This window comes from Durio zibethinus, chromosome 6 (assembly GCF_047325235.1).
Source record: "Durio zibethinus cultivar Kanyao isolate XHJ-2024 chromosome 6, ASM4732523v1, whole genome shotgun sequence".
NCBI lineage: Eukaryota > Viridiplantae > Streptophyta > Magnoliopsida > Malvales > Malvaceae > Durio > Durio zibethinus.
Window position 1 is genome coordinate 4630525 of NC_143167.1, and position 14633 is coordinate 4645157.

The 14633-nt window shown below is 33.0% G+C and overlaps 2 protein-coding genes, 1 long non-coding RNA gene and 1 pseudogene across 5 annotated transcripts; 3 read left to right on the forward strand and 1 right to left on the reverse strand.

Moving 5' to 3' along the window:
* On the forward strand, positions 1 to 561 carry LOC111285411 (uncharacterized). Its single transcript, XR_002689726.2, has 3 exons — positions 1 to 141; positions 265 to 311; positions 440 to 561. It is a non-coding gene; the product is annotated as an uncharacterized LOC111285411 (long non-coding RNA).
* Positions 562 to 2840: 2279 nt separating this feature from the next.
* Positions 2841 to 5111, forward strand: LOC111285069 (peroxidase 4-like). Its single transcript, XM_022874300.2, has 4 exons — positions 2841 to 3148; positions 3847 to 4038; positions 4171 to 4339; positions 4447 to 5111. Exons 1-4 carry the CDS (start codon positions 2927 to 2929, stop codon positions 4836 to 4838), a joined length of 975 nt encoding a protein of 324 aa, XP_022730035.2. The 5' UTR covers positions 2841 to 2926; the 3' UTR covers positions 4839 to 5111.
* A 1079-nt stretch (positions 5112 to 6190) lies between these two features.
* Positions 6191 to 8482, forward strand: LOC111285633 (peroxidase 4-like; annotated as a pseudogene). Its single transcript, XR_016343310.1, has 4 exons — positions 6191 to 6454; positions 7469 to 7657; positions 7800 to 7972; positions 8076 to 8482. The product of XR_016343310.1 is annotated as a peroxidase 4-like (transcript).
* Positions 8483 to 10490: 2008 nt separating this feature from the next.
* LBD13 (LOB domain-containing protein 13) lies at positions 10491 to 12730 on the reverse strand. 2 transcript variants are annotated; one of them, XM_089761919.1, is made up of 4 exons: positions 12452 to 12727; positions 11980 to 12223; positions 11718 to 11864; positions 10491 to 11073 (listed from the first exon to the last, which is right to left on the reverse strand). In XM_089761919.1, the coding sequence occupies exons 1-4, from the start codon at positions 12463 to 12465 to the stop codon at positions 10774 to 10776; spliced, it is 705 nt and encodes a 234-aa protein (XP_089618045.1). In that variant the 5' UTR covers positions 12466 to 12727; the 3' UTR covers positions 10491 to 10773. The 2 variants fall into 2 exon arrangements, with proteins under 2 accessions (XP_089618045.1, XP_022730637.2); XM_022874902.2 differs by having other exon boundaries at positions 10934 to 11864; positions 12452 to 12730.
* Between the last annotated feature and the right edge of the window lie 1903 nt (positions 12731 to 14633).

A 14633-nucleotide genomic window follows, 5' to 3' on the forward strand; every position in this document is an offset into this window, starting at 1 on the left:
GGCTTTAAGTGGGAACTTCACCAAATTGGGCTCTGGCTGGCATAGAAGATTGGACTTCATTAAACCTTCACCATATTTGGTCCTTCAAAGGATCCTGCAGAACCAGTCCAAGCTCAAGCCCATACTTTTTACTTTAATAAGGTACGTTTTCAACCATCAAACCAATTTGGAAGCAAAAAATATCAAAATTTTTCTTTGTTAATTAATATAATAAGAAGAAAAAAACCAAGATTCAAATTTAAAATCTTCACTTAATGTGTGCAGAGTACCCACCCTACCATTCGAGTCAAGCATAGGAAGCTGAATATAAGGTAAATATATATAGCAGAAAAAAGAAGGTAGCTTTTCCCTTGTTAATGTAATTAAAGACTACTCATCCTTTTCACATATTCAACCAAAAACAGTATATTTTTTGCTCAAATGTCCAACATGTTAACAGGAAAATGGCTTCTTTGCTTACGGAAAAGTCATGATTCTTATCCAGTTCGAGTGATACTACTGCCTGCAAGCTATTCCGAAAGAGACGGTGGATAGATATCAAATGTGGACCATATGGCATGGATTTGATTTTCCATTTCTTTACACCATTCTCACTGTAATTAGTCATAACTTAAGAAGTTGTACCTTTGAATCTTAAGCAGACATCTTTTCTCAAACTTGAGGTCAGTGTCGCTATTTTATGGTATACACAACCATACTAACTTCACCTTGGGAAAAAACTAGATATAAATTAGTTAGTAGATCGCTTTCACACAGCTAATCATTAAAAGTTTTAAAAGAATGAAAAAGTAATAGATAGAGAGAGAAGTAGGATTCTCCTTTTTATTGATTTTCATTTTGGCAGAAACATTATATTGGTGAATACTATAAGGATGCATGATAGAAATTAACACTTGGTTAAAGTCAAGTATTCACAAATAACATCTGAAATAGACAATTTCAATTTGAATTTTTCCCTGCAACCCTCAGGGTTTAATTAGATTTTCCCAGGTAATTAAAGCGCGCGAGGCCGGCACGCAAGGCAGCCATGAAAGAAATATCCGAGATATATTAGCCTAGTTACGGAACTTGAAAAAGACATATATTAAATTTTATAGCTAAAATTTTTGAAATTTTTTATTAGAAATGAGTAAATAAAAATTAAAATCAAAAATCAAAATTTAAAGATTAAAAAATCTCATCATATAGATCAAACGCGTAAAATTAAAAAAAATTAATAAATTTTGATATATTTATTAAATAAATATTTTTATAAAAATATTGTTAAAATTTTTATTATTAAATAAGTATGAATTCAATTTAAATTATAACTAATATTTTAATAAATTTTTTTCATATTATTAATATTCATATCAAATTTTATCAAATTTATCAGTTTAAATTATTTATTAAAATTTTTATTTACTAATTTTTAATAAAAATTTTTATAACTTTCACCTATAAAATTTTATATAAGCTTTGTCCAAAGAACTTTTACTGAAATTCAAATCATATATATCGGTAAGATTTTAACTTGCATTAAGAATTTGTCGGGCATATACACGTTCAAATTAGTTAGGATTTTGTCATATCTCTCAATCCACGTGTAGAAAAAGAAGAAGAAACCAAAAAAAAGAACTATTATTTCCTTTTGAAATGTTATCCCAGCAACAGTAAATTAAAAGCTTACGTGCTGTGCCAATAGAATTTGACTCAAAAACAGAAAAAAAAGTTGGTAGTAAAGAGATGGTATAAATAGATAGATAAAAAGATAGATAGAGAATCAATCAAATTCAATGCTTGATATATATAAACCAGTCTCAAACGACTCAAATCAAATCAATCAATGATGTTCTTCTTTTATTTTATCACAATCTCGCATTAAGAGAGAATAGACAAAAAAGCTGAAGTAATTGGAGATTAGAGTTTTAGACTATTCTAGTATAATTTCATCAGCGTTGAAAGACTAACACACTCTTGATCAGTATGATAATAAATCCACATGACAAACAAATAATTAAGTTTTAATTTCATTTTTCAAATCTTCTAGGCTTACATGAATTTAAGTACGTGCAGTCTGGTTTTTGATATCATGATTAATTCCTAATTGTGATGAGATGAGTCTCTTTGGTCCTTTTTCAGTCTGGTTAAATTACTGAGAAAGTGTTGTTCGTCAAACTCATTTGAGTAGGTAGGTTTTAGTTTGGTAAGCTGAATGTATAGAAATGGGAAGTAGCAATAGTAGTAAAACAGTAGGATTATATTATTAATAATTAATCCTTCTTGCCAAAAGGTAAATTTGGCCATCTGATTGAGCCAGCAAATTACTGTTTAACCTTTCATAATCAATAGCAAAATCCGTTAATTAACAGATTCAATTTCTAAAAGCTATCAGATTTACGTTTTGCAGCACTTGTAACATCAACTCTCGGTGCAAGTGGAAGAGATAAACACAAAATTAATACACATGGATCGGCTGACAGCTTTTTGAATAGTCAATCAATCCCCTCTAGGTAGTTTTCTTGTCTAATCTTGCATGGCGTCTTCAACAAAAGCCAAAATTTAAAGGCGTTTAGGAATAATGGACCCCAATGAGTTTGAAAATTCGATACTCATCACACCAACTCGTTGATGAGTTCATGTCATGAATTAGTAACTTGGGGCATATGCTTTATGTATCTTATTACTATTTCTTATCAATTATTCAAGGTCTTAATTTCTGGCCCTGTCCTTAATTTCTAGACATGGAAGTGCCAAAGTCATGCATGCCTTGGTCTCAAAGATTAGGTGACCAGCCGTTGTCAAGTTGCCAGACGCCAGTATTTTTGGCCTATATATAACCCCTAATGGCTAATGATCTAAAAACCATAGTACACTTCTGAACTTTTTATCTTCTTCTACTTTAATTTGTGAAATATAATATATTTATATTTGATCACTTCTGAGAATGGCTGCTTCTTCTTCATTAAGTATCGTTGTCATGTTTGTTCTTGTGCTTTTGATCATCATGGGGAGCAGTACTTCTGCTCATCTCTCAACAAATTTCTACTCTAAATCCTGTCCAAAGGTCTTCTCTACGGTTGAGTCTGTAGTTCAATCTGCAGTGTCAAAAGAGCGCCGCATGGGTGCTTCTCTCGTCCGCTTGTTCTTCCACGACTGTTTTGTCAATGTAATTTCCTCTGTTTCTCTCTCGAACTTCTTGCTTAAGCCCTGTTCTTTATACACATATATACACCCTATTGTCTGTATCACATTTCTTACATAAATGGTGGTCGTACACATTCAACCTGCATTCTTTTCATGATAAGACACTAATTTTGTTACTTGCCTACGTACTCCCTGTTCTTGGTCAACTGGACTTCAGTACAACTTTATTTCTTTTTTCAATTTAATAGTGGAGTTTCATGTAGGTTGAAAGGTATGCATCTTATTTTTTTTTATCAACCCTACACTTTTATCAAGTCAAAAGTTTAATCCATAGGCATAATTTGGTTACAAACCCCGTTTATATTTTAGTTATAGTAATATATAAAACTTTATCCAACAAATTAAGTTAGTTGACACACTTGATTTAAATTGATTTCACTTTTTTAATAAACATTGGCTGCCAGTCATGTTTCCTCTAATAAAAATGAATATCTTCCTGTGGACCTAAACGAAATTCCTTTCCTGGACCCTACAACTATAAAAACTGATGTATCATGAAATGCCATGGCACATTAATTATTAAGATTAAGCATGGATCAATATTGAAACATTCACTCAAAAATGGAAAGGATTGCATAGCAAGTGAATGACTAAGGAAATGTCTTAGCATTTGTATTTATTCATATGGCTATTAAGTATGTATCTCATGTTTAATGACAGGGCTGTGATGGGTCAATACTCCTAGATGACACTTCTTCTTTCAGAGGGGAGAAAACTGCAGGTCCCAACAATAATTCCGTGAGAGGATTTAATGTTGTTGATGAAATTAAGGCCAAGGTGGAGAAAGTATGTCCTGGTGTAGTTTCCTGTGCTGATATCTTAGCCATTGCAGCTCGGGACTCTGTTGTTATTGTAAGCAATTGAATGAAGAGTCCAACCTACATTCACTTGTTTTATTATATTAGTCATCACCTAATCATAGAAAATCTGTCGTACCCGCAAAGAATGATATTCACAGGAAAAGTTTGAATTTGATTGTTGCAGCTAGGAGGGCCCAACTGGGATGTTAAACTCGGAAGAAGGGATTCAAAAACCGCCAGCTTTTCTGCTGCCAATAGTGGTGTCATCCCACCTCCTAGTTCTACCCTTAGCCAACTCATCAATAGATTCCAAGCGCGAGGTCTTTCTGCCAAGGACATGGTTGCATTATCTGGTATAAAATTTTGTCCTACACTTCAATTAATATCTGACTCTGATCTTGTTATTTTTTCTGTTTGGAGCTTTGTTTCTAAGTTAAATTGCTTGATGGTGATGTGACAGGAGCTCACACAATTGGGAAGGCAAGGTGCTTAATTTTCAGAGATCGCATATACAATGAGACAAACATTGATAGTTCATTTGCAAAGGCAAGGCGAAGTAGCTGCCCAAGAACCAGTGGCTCAGGGGACAACAATCTTGCACCTCTAGACGTCGGAACCCCAAATTCTTTTGACTCAAAATACTTCCAAAACCTGTTAAACAAAAAGGGTCTGCTCCACTCAGACCAAATACTCTTCAATGGTGGATCCACCGATTCATTGGTTAAAACATACAGTAGCAATATCAAGACATTCTATTCCGACTTTGTTACTGCAATGATAAAGATGGGAGATATTACGCCACTCACCGGATCCAGCGGTGAAATCAGGAAGAATTGCAGGAGGCCTAATTAATTGCTGGAGATAATTATTTAATCTCTTTGGTTTGGAAATGAAAGTGTTCTTTTGCTTTGGTCCAATAATTGACGACTAGCCGATTCGTTTTCTTATATCGTAGTAGGGCAGTAACAATGAAAAACTGTACTAGCTATTCCTGATAATTAAATCCCCCGAAAAAAAAAGACTCGGAGGATGATTTCATATTGAGTTCCCAAAGGGACAATCTTGTGTAATATGCTGTGTAGGGCTGGTTGTTATTTTTATGCAAATTAATGGATAATTGTTCCCTTTTTTTCTTTTGGGGGGGGGGGGGAGGGGAGGGGTTATATAGGCCCATTAACTCCCTATGTTTGAGATGGTCACCGGTAATTTGAGGCAGAACTGGGACTATGGTCAATAAACATTTTAACTTCAAAATATTGATAATCTGTATAGACATGGTAATGCTTATAATCAACCATTGTTAAACAAAAAAAATCACTGGTATTGTTTTAAATTGAATGTTTCAAGTGCCAACTTTGAATGGATCATACGTTTGTTGACAAAGTTAAAATGTTACTACAACAACATGACAAATGAAGAGAGTTTCATTTTATTACCAAATGAACAATTTTTTTTTATCAAGCACCTATAACCTATTCTTTTATTTTTAAGTTGGAACCTCCTTTTTACTAAACAAATTAGCGCATAAGATCAACATAAGGAGAGAAGAGGACAGTGGAAGGAGATTAATTAGTCCATTTATTTCTTAACCTAGCTCTTCATGAGATGTTTACTTAACTCAAAACCATGGAGGAAGAGAAAAAAAAAAATCTAAACTAGTTAACGAAGCATCCACCTTTATTGCAAAGCATAAGGATTAGCTGTTGCATAATCATTTTCAATAGTTCTAGCAAGCTCTCGGTTGTTTCCTGGTCTAATCCTGCCATACCGTACTTATGGACCACCTACCTTTGAAATTTCGACGTCCACCACCGCTCCTAATCAATGTTTGATAGCTTTTTTAGACCTAAAACCATCTATCAATATATATGATTTTGATGAACTATATGTATTCATCTAAATTAAAAGTAATGCAGGGGTATTAGATCGGAATTACTCTGTTGAAACTCTCTCATCTTAATACAAAACGAAATATTCAAACATATACATGCCTTGTGTATCATTCTCAATCACTATTATATAGTCAAGGTCTTAATTAATTGCTGACCCATGTCCTTAATTCAGGACCACTTGGATATACCAAGTCATGTGCATGAATTGGTTTCAAAGATTAGGTTCCTTGCCCAGTTTTACCTTGTATATTAACCTTAGTGCCACCAGTATAGTATATGTTCTCAACTGAGTCCTCATCTACAGTGCTTTTTTTTTTCCTCTGCTGATTTCGTCAAACATTCAGAAAAATATGGCTGCTTCTTGCTCTAGTTCTTCTACTATCGTTGTCATGTTGGTTCTTGTGCTTTACGTGATGAAGAGCGCTTCCGCTCATTACCTCACCAAAATTTTCTATTCTAAATCATGTCCAAAAAGTCTTCTACGCCGTCGAGTCTGTAGTTAAGTCCGCAGTGTCAAAAGAGCCCCGAATGGGCGCTTCTTTCGTCCACTTGTTCTTTCATGACTGTTTTGTCAATGTATAATTTTCTCTTGCATGCCTCTGTCTCTTTCTATATAGAAAATTAATTAGCTCCGGCCTGCAGTCATATTTATTTTTCCATATATATATATATATATATATATATATATTGAGACTGCATGCCAATGCTATACCGTAACAAAATTTCAATGTACGCTGACACTAGCTGCTGCATGCCTGCCCTTATTCTTCTTTCTTTTACTTTAGATCATTATTCCTGCGTGAAATAACATGCAGTTTATTTATGTTGATATCTTATTTCTGCCCTTATTCTCCATTTATATGGCAACTTAGGTTAGGTTCAGGTTTTTTTTGGTTTAATGATGTGAATATGAATATATGCATATATGTAGTATTTTATATCAAGTCCATATAATTATTCTAAATTAAAGATTAAGGTCGTTAATTAATGTTTGATTACTATAAATATGCCATCAGTCCAATTCTTTTTTTTTTTTTTTGTTCCTAAGCTACAAATAAAATTTTCACTTCTTTCTAATTACAAAAGAAAATATTCTTCTTAATACTTGCACTAGTTTAACTTAACTAGCTAGTATAATTAAAGGATATTGACTTAGAGTGAGGTGCATATATACTAGATATATATTTTGAGAGCATGGATCAATTTATACAGTGAAAATTGCTCTTTAATTTTACATATTTTTTTAACTATTAAGTTTAATAGATATAAAGGATGAAATTAAATTAAATTATTTTTATTTTTATTTGTCTTTATTTTTTTTTTGGATTTACAAAAAGCAAAAGTTAAAAAAGGGTATAAAAAATTTTAATTTTGTAAGTTGATCCTTTTTCATATTTTGAATTCTATTTTTCTGTATGTGAATTGGGCTCATCAAACAATGCGTATTGGTGATGATTTAAGTACCAAATATAAGGGCACAAGGGTCCTTCATTCACTTGTTTACAAAAGATTTAACCAAGAGATGAAAAAAGAAATCTTGAATTGTATGGATTCATGCATGTGTGGTTACTATTTGATGTTTGATGGTAGGGCTGTGACGGGTCCATACTTCTAGATGATACTTCTTTCATTGGGGAGAAAACTGCTGCTCCCAATAATAATTCGGTCAGAGCATTCGATGTCGTTGATGACATTAAGTCCAAGGTGGAGAAAGTTTGCCCCGGTATTGTTTCCAGTGCTGATATCTTAGCCATTGCAGCTCGAGACTCTGTTGTCATTGTAAGTAAATGAACGGTCCAACCCCTTCGATTGATTGAACTGTCTTTGAATCGTATTACTTACCTAATCGTTGAAAATTGGCTATACCCCCCCAGTAGAAAATTTTTGATTCGCTTAAAAAATCCAATTATTTATGCTACAGCTTGGAGGACCAGACTGGAAGGTTAAACTAGGAAGACGGGATTCAAAGACAGCCAACTTTACTGCTGCCAATAATGGTAGTTTCATCCCTCCTCCTACTTCTAATCTAAGCACTCTCGTCTATTCATTCAGAGTTCCAAGGTCTTTCTGCCAAGGACATGGTTGCATTATCCGGTATAAAATTTCATCGATCACTGCTATTGCACGCCTCTGAAAATATGTTAGTTCATTTGCAAAATAGCTTTAATTACAAAAAAAAATGGCTTTATGTTGTTAGGGGCCCATACGATTGCGAAGGCAAGGTGCACAGTTTTCAGAAATCGCATATACAATGAGACGAACATTGATAGATCATTCGCAGAGACTAGGCAAAGCAACTGCCATAGTACCAGTGGCTCCGGAGACGACAATCTAGCACCTCTAGACGTTCAAACTCGTAATGTTTTTGGCAAAAAATACTTCCAGAACCTCTTAAAAGAAACAGGGACTCCTCCCTTCAGACCAAGTACTTTTCAACGGCGGATCCACTGATTCGTTGATTAAAAAATACAGCAGCAGTACGACGGCATTCAATTCTGACTTTGTTGCTGCAATGATAAAGATGGGAGACATTAAGCCGCTCACTGGGTCACGTGGTGAGATCAGGAAGAATTGTAGGAAGCCTAATTAAATTGGGGGTAAATGTTGCTCAACATTTCTCTTCGTTTAGGAAATAAGAGAGTTCTTTCGCTTTGGCCCAATGGATACTGGGAACACATAACTTTGTAGCCCTCGTTTAACTTATTTGGATCACCATTTTATGAATAACAACTCAAAAACTGTCCAATTAAGGCCAACTGTTGTATTTGGATTCACTAAATAAAAACCGGCTCACACACTTGCGCGCGTCAACTTGTGCATTAAGCCCATGTGATGTTTCCATTCCTTTGTTAGCGATTTACCAACAAATTAAAAATGGAAATCAATATATTAATTAGATCTAGGAATGCTCATAAGCAATTGAATTTGCTTGTTGGAGTGGTCAACGCCTAATAAATGTAACATCAGTCAGAATTCAGAACTATTACTATTGTATTCTATCACTTTTGAACCTAATCTGGCCTGTCATTATATTTAATTATTTTAATTATTCAACTTGATTAAGTGGTCCAATACTTGCTCCAGTTCCTATTTTTTAAGTTACAGTACTCTAAATATTACAACTAAAAATCATAATCATAATTAAATAATATATTTATGGAATAAATAAGAAAAAAAATAAAAATGAAAATATTTTCGAATTTTTCTTTATGATTGAAACAATCAGTCATTGATCTCTTTTTGATGAATTAAGATGAAACAAGTGGGTGTTGTTAGGAAGAAAAGTTACTGTAATTCAAAATCATATGGGCAAAAATAATTAATTACTTTTTTCTTCTTTTTTTCTTTTTTGGGTAATTGAAGAAATTTAATGGAGTGTTTTATAAAGAACAAACAAAGATGCGAACCTTTCAAGCAACTACGACGTGAAACCAAATTCCATCACAATTTCACAGGCTCTCTGCATATTTTATAAACAATTTCTTCTAATATGATATGATATTATATTATATTATGTGAGGGTGGCTATTCTTAATTTTCGTCTGCTCATCAGGTTGAGCTCCACACGCCAAGGAAACCACAACGTCTTAGAATAATATAAAACGTTGTTGACCTTAAAGCCAAAATTTGCCCCCAATTGTTTTCAATTCTTTTGGTTGAAAAGCTTTCATCCTTGGAATTGGAAAATTAATTCTGTTCCTTCTATGTTGATTTACATGGTACAGAGAACACATACATACTATATTTTCCCTAGTTTTTTTCCTTTCTTAAACCCCTTGGTTAAGCTGTACAAAACCTGTAGCAAATTTGGTAAGCGCTATAAAAAGTTGAAAATAAGAGATTATTCACACACAGAATCGAGAGATACAGCCCTGGTAAAGATAATGTTTACCTCTGGTAATGTAAACTGTATTTTCATGAATACTAACATTTTCAGAAACAAACGGATTGTGGTTGCCGCATCACTTTACTGTATATTATACTCTATACACATATATGGTAGAATATGATATATATACCAGCAATGAAAATAATAGCTAGAGAAAATGCATGAATTTTGGCGCACCATGAATATATATATATAAAAGACAACATATCATATATAAATCCAAAGGAAAGGCAAAACATCAAATTTGGACTTTTATAGCTTGGTGGTACAACATTCATTGAGAATGGAAGTAGCTAAGATCGATGTTCGTCTCCATCGATTCACAAATCCAGGAGACCTGCCCAATCTTTGGGAGAATTGCCACAGAGGGTGTAAGGTTATCATTTTCTATAATCTATTATTATATAGATTTGATAATTTAAAATATTATACGGTGATACAAAAATAATAAAAAAAGATACAAAAGTAATTCAATTTAAAATTTTAACAAAAATTATATATAAATTTAATAAAAACAAAAAAATATATTTCATATTTTATGTGATAACACAAATTATTATATGTAATTTTTATATAAATCATTATATGAATACATGAATTGTTAATATTTTATATGATGTGAATATATAAATTATCAAATCTAATATTATACAAACAAACTTAGGATTAACAAAAAACAAAAAGAGGGTTGAAGAAGTAGAAAGAAATAATACATGCAAATTAATTATGAGATTCATCGAAACGATGCATGCAAATGTAGCACTATATTAATTGTTCTTCAATAAACTCAAATCTCCATATTGTTGCACTGCAGACAAGGTAAGATAATTTACAAGGAGAAAATATAGACAATGAGTTTAATGACAATATTCCGAATTTATTGCAATTTTCAACTTCACATGGGGAGAATCACCATCAGCATATGTTTTTGTCTCCCCTTGCACGTTCATTAAACAAGTTTTTCAGGTCCTTCGATGGTACAATAAAACATGATGAAGAGATAGACCTAAGGCTTAGTCAAACTCAAAGCATACCTGCAAGTGTGGTGATCAATAATAGATCTTGTGGAATCAAATCCACCGTCCCTAGCGGAAAATGCACCTCTTAAAATCACAGTAATTAGCTGAAGGCCTCCTGTGCGTGGTTGAATTTCTTCAAAATCCTCTACCAACCAAATTCGTATATTCTTCTCTCCTAGGTAGATTGTGACGACTTTTGTTGGTATTGCATTTGAACAATGGATATTGACGTTTTCAGAACATTTGAATTTCATTTGTAGCACATGGGAGCTTGGACGTCGACGAGGCTAATTTGTAATGTATTTTGTCTCAGCCAAATGCCTCGTAAGTGAATTAAACCATGAAAGAGGGAGAAATTCAAATAGGGGTAGGGAGATAGAACAAAGGATTACTTTAGTCAAACTATTTGAAAAGAAATGAAAACTTGAAATCTGATAGCAAATATAATTTGGATGGGATCAAGAACCGTAAGATTCCCATGTTTTCATTTCTTTTCCCACATTGTATATGTCGATCAATGTGTGAAAAGGAAAACCAAACTTAAAAACAAATCCCAAAACAATATTTCATTAGCTTTCTACTCTATGACCAATAATCATTTTTATTACTGAACTGAGGGAAAATAAGAAACAAAAATTTCGGATTATGGCTTATAAAATTAATCAAAGTATGGAACATTATCACTTGAAATGGAGGTATAGCCTGCTGCACTAGTTGGCGGTGTATATAGGGAAGATGTGGAAGATGAGGAAGATGAGGAGACAACAATGGAAGGTGGAGGAGGTGGAGGGGTGGGAGGCAGAAGAGGTGATGATGAAACAGCAATTGATACCGCCCTAGGAGAAATTAAAGCTGCTTGAGTGTGACTAGAAGGGATGATGTTACTAGTAGAAGCTTCTCTAAATTTGTATTTGAGTATTTCAGCTCTTACCACGTTGAGTTCTGCCTGCAAAGTCTGCATTTGTTGCTGCAAAGTTACAATTGCACCCATGCACCCATACACAGGATCTCTCAACCTCAAGTTTGCCTCATAAACCAGACTATTCGCCGCATCGGCTCTTTGGCTCTCTGGCACCTCCTGTAAAGTCAATGAATCTATATATAGAACTGACACTCCGAAAAAGAGGGAAAAAAAACAAAAACATGTTGGAGGAATCATCCAAAGGAAACAGTAGGGGAGAGTAAGGTGTTACCATTAACATCTTGGAGACATTGCTTGCACCAAAAACTTTGTGAACAGCAGCAAATTTCTGGGGTTCATGTGGGGAAAAATAAGGAGAGAAAGGGCACTCTTCAGCACACCTTCTTCTCAAGAGCTTACATGCAGCACAAGGCGTTATAGTATTCAAGGTTCCTGGAGGACCCAACAGATGTCTCCTCCCCATTTCAGAAGATGCATCTGTCTTGATCTTCTTTCCTATCTCATCAAATCTCTCTCTGATAAACAAGAAATACACAAGTAAGAGTTAAATCAAGTTCTGAATAATCAGACTCTCAATACATACTAATTAGTGATTCTAATTTCTCTACCGTCTCAGGCCCTTATGTACCCAAAATAAAAACAAATACATATATCAAGAGAGAAAACTAATTAAAGTGGTGATTTTGCTTTCACAAAATTATTTCTTAATTTTATTGGCTTCTCTATTTGTGAATGATTTTCACCTGTCTCTGGACATTCAAGCATGCTAGTAGGTTGCCTGGATGAAAGGAGGAGCGCAAAGGGAGTGGTTGGGTTTTAAGAGGAGAGCAAAAGAAGCATGAAAATGGGGAAAAGAGTGCTTAAAAGGCAAGCTAATATGGGGAAAGAAGGTCAATGCCTTTTTAAGACAAACAAACAAAAGAAGAATCCAGGGAAAAAACTTGAACAGGTGATTTTATATTTTTGAAATTGCAGATATTATAGTTGAAGGAAAAGCTAGGTTAAGACTAAAAGAGAAAATAATACAAAAAATAGAAATATAGATATGATTTTTGCATACATCCATATCTAATGCTTAAAAAGAAAGAGAGCTGTGAATGATAGTTTGGTCACGTGTGAAACCGTGCGGCCATTACTGAAAGCAACAATCTGCCCTAATGGCTGTGTGCTTTGCAATTTCACGCCATTGCTACTTTGCTAGGGGCTGCGAGTTGGGAATTTTTTTTTCCCTTTTGGCCCATTATTTATCTGGAATATCCTAATTATTATTATATTATCATGCATCTAAATCTAATAAGCAGTATTTTGACAAATGTGCGAGCACACGTTTAATATCTCAATGAAAGAAATTGATCATTACATGAGGTTTTTTTTATGAATTATATATATATATATATATATATATATATATCAAACCAACAAGCAAGCAGAAGCAGCCAACAAACAAAAAATGAATTATACAAATCTTAACTAAAATTCCTGTATAATGTTGAGTAAGGAAAACTATTATTATTATTATTATTATTATTATTATTATTATTTATGAATATAAAATTAGCAAATTAAGTTCAAAGAGGCTTCATTTTGACTAGGATGATCAGCATTAATCCATTAGGAATTTTACAACGGTGGGAACCATTTAATAAAGTTAATTGACATTGAAATTGCTTAAAATCAAAAACCCTTAATTTTTACATAATATATTTGTTTTAGAAGGTGGATCTTCGTTTCTCCATAGGATTTCCAGAACTAGTTCTTCATAAATTAACTTGTCCTTGTGACTTCACGATAATGAAATTAACTTGTCCAAAATTTAATTCATGACAATTTTAAATAAATAAATAAATAATAACAACTCAGATCAGTCTTACAAGTAAGGTGCGGTGAAGAAAATGAATTAAACACGTTGCATCCAATAGAACGCCTAACATTCATTCCATTTCTTGATAGTTTAATTATTCATAAGCAAGTTTATGGAATCACGTCATTGTTAGGATGTAAATTGTTTGCTTCCTTTGTGTGTATCATATAATTAATTAATTACGTGCAAGGTTAGGAAACAAACTAATCAATCTATATATTGTATATATACCTATATTTCTCAAAGCAAAATATTTTACAAGTTTTTCGTTTTGAAAAGGACAACCACCATTTCTTTTTTCCTGTTTTTTTTTTTTTTTTTTTGCATTAAAACATTTATTGAATTTTAAATCATTACCACAATACAAGATTATCTATGCCTTAGTAATTTATCAAGTAAATCTCATTCTCTTTCCTAATGGTTTGAACTTGTTAATTACTCGAAAAATTATATTTATATGTATGCATATGTACATATACATATATATATATATATATATATGAAAACGATCATATCTAACAATAAGCAAGTAAAACAAAATGATCATACACCATGCTCTTAAAAAAATGATGAAATGAAAACAATTGCGCAAAACACATTAGGTTGCTATGCATTTGGTCCTACATATAAATCGTATATGTATATAATCATCAAGAAATGGGTACTTTTAACTAGCTAGATGCATGGGTCATGGCAATTATCAACTTTGATGTATATTTGGCTTTGTACTCTAAATTCTACCAAATTATTATTATTTATATATATATATGTATATATACTAATTTGCAATTGAAGTAATACTGGACGCATTACCTTTGTTCTATTGATAAATATAAATGAGTACAAAAAGGGCATAAAGAATATATATATAGCATGATGAAAGAAATGGGTTGTGGGGAAAAAGAGGCAGTGTTTTGTCTTGTGAGTGTTGGTATCATATGGTAGGTAAAGAAAAGGAGGGAAACCTAAAAATGCTCATTTATTGAGGAATCTAAAATAATCTAATAGTAACCAGTACTAATTAATAAACTAGCTTAAAATGCAATTAAATGGAATCATCACTT

Excerpts from the sequence above, each read along its gene's own strand:
- LOC111285069 (XM_022874300.2), top strand. The coding sequence starts at position 2,927 with ATGGCTGCTTCTTCTTCATTAAGTATCGTTGTCATGTTTGTTCTTGTG. Across the intron at positions 3,149-3,846 it reads TCCACGACTGTTTTGTCAAT|GGCTGTGATGGGTCAATACT; the intron begins GTAATTTCCTCT and ends GTTTAATGACAG. Across the intron at positions 4,340-4,446 it reads GGACATGGTTGCATTATCTG|GAGCTCACACAATTGGGAAG; the intron begins GTATAAAATTTT and ends GTGATGTGACAG.
- LBD13 (XM_089761919.1), bottom strand. Across the intron at positions 11,865-11,979 it reads ATGTCTCCAAGATGTTAATG|GAGGTGCCAGAGAGCCAAAG; the intron begins GTAACACCTTAC and ends TTGACTTTACAG. Across the intron at positions 11,074-11,717 it reads TGCAGGCAGAACTCAACGTG|CCTCGTCGACGTCCAAGCTC; the intron begins GTAAGAGCTGAA and ends ATTACAAATTAG.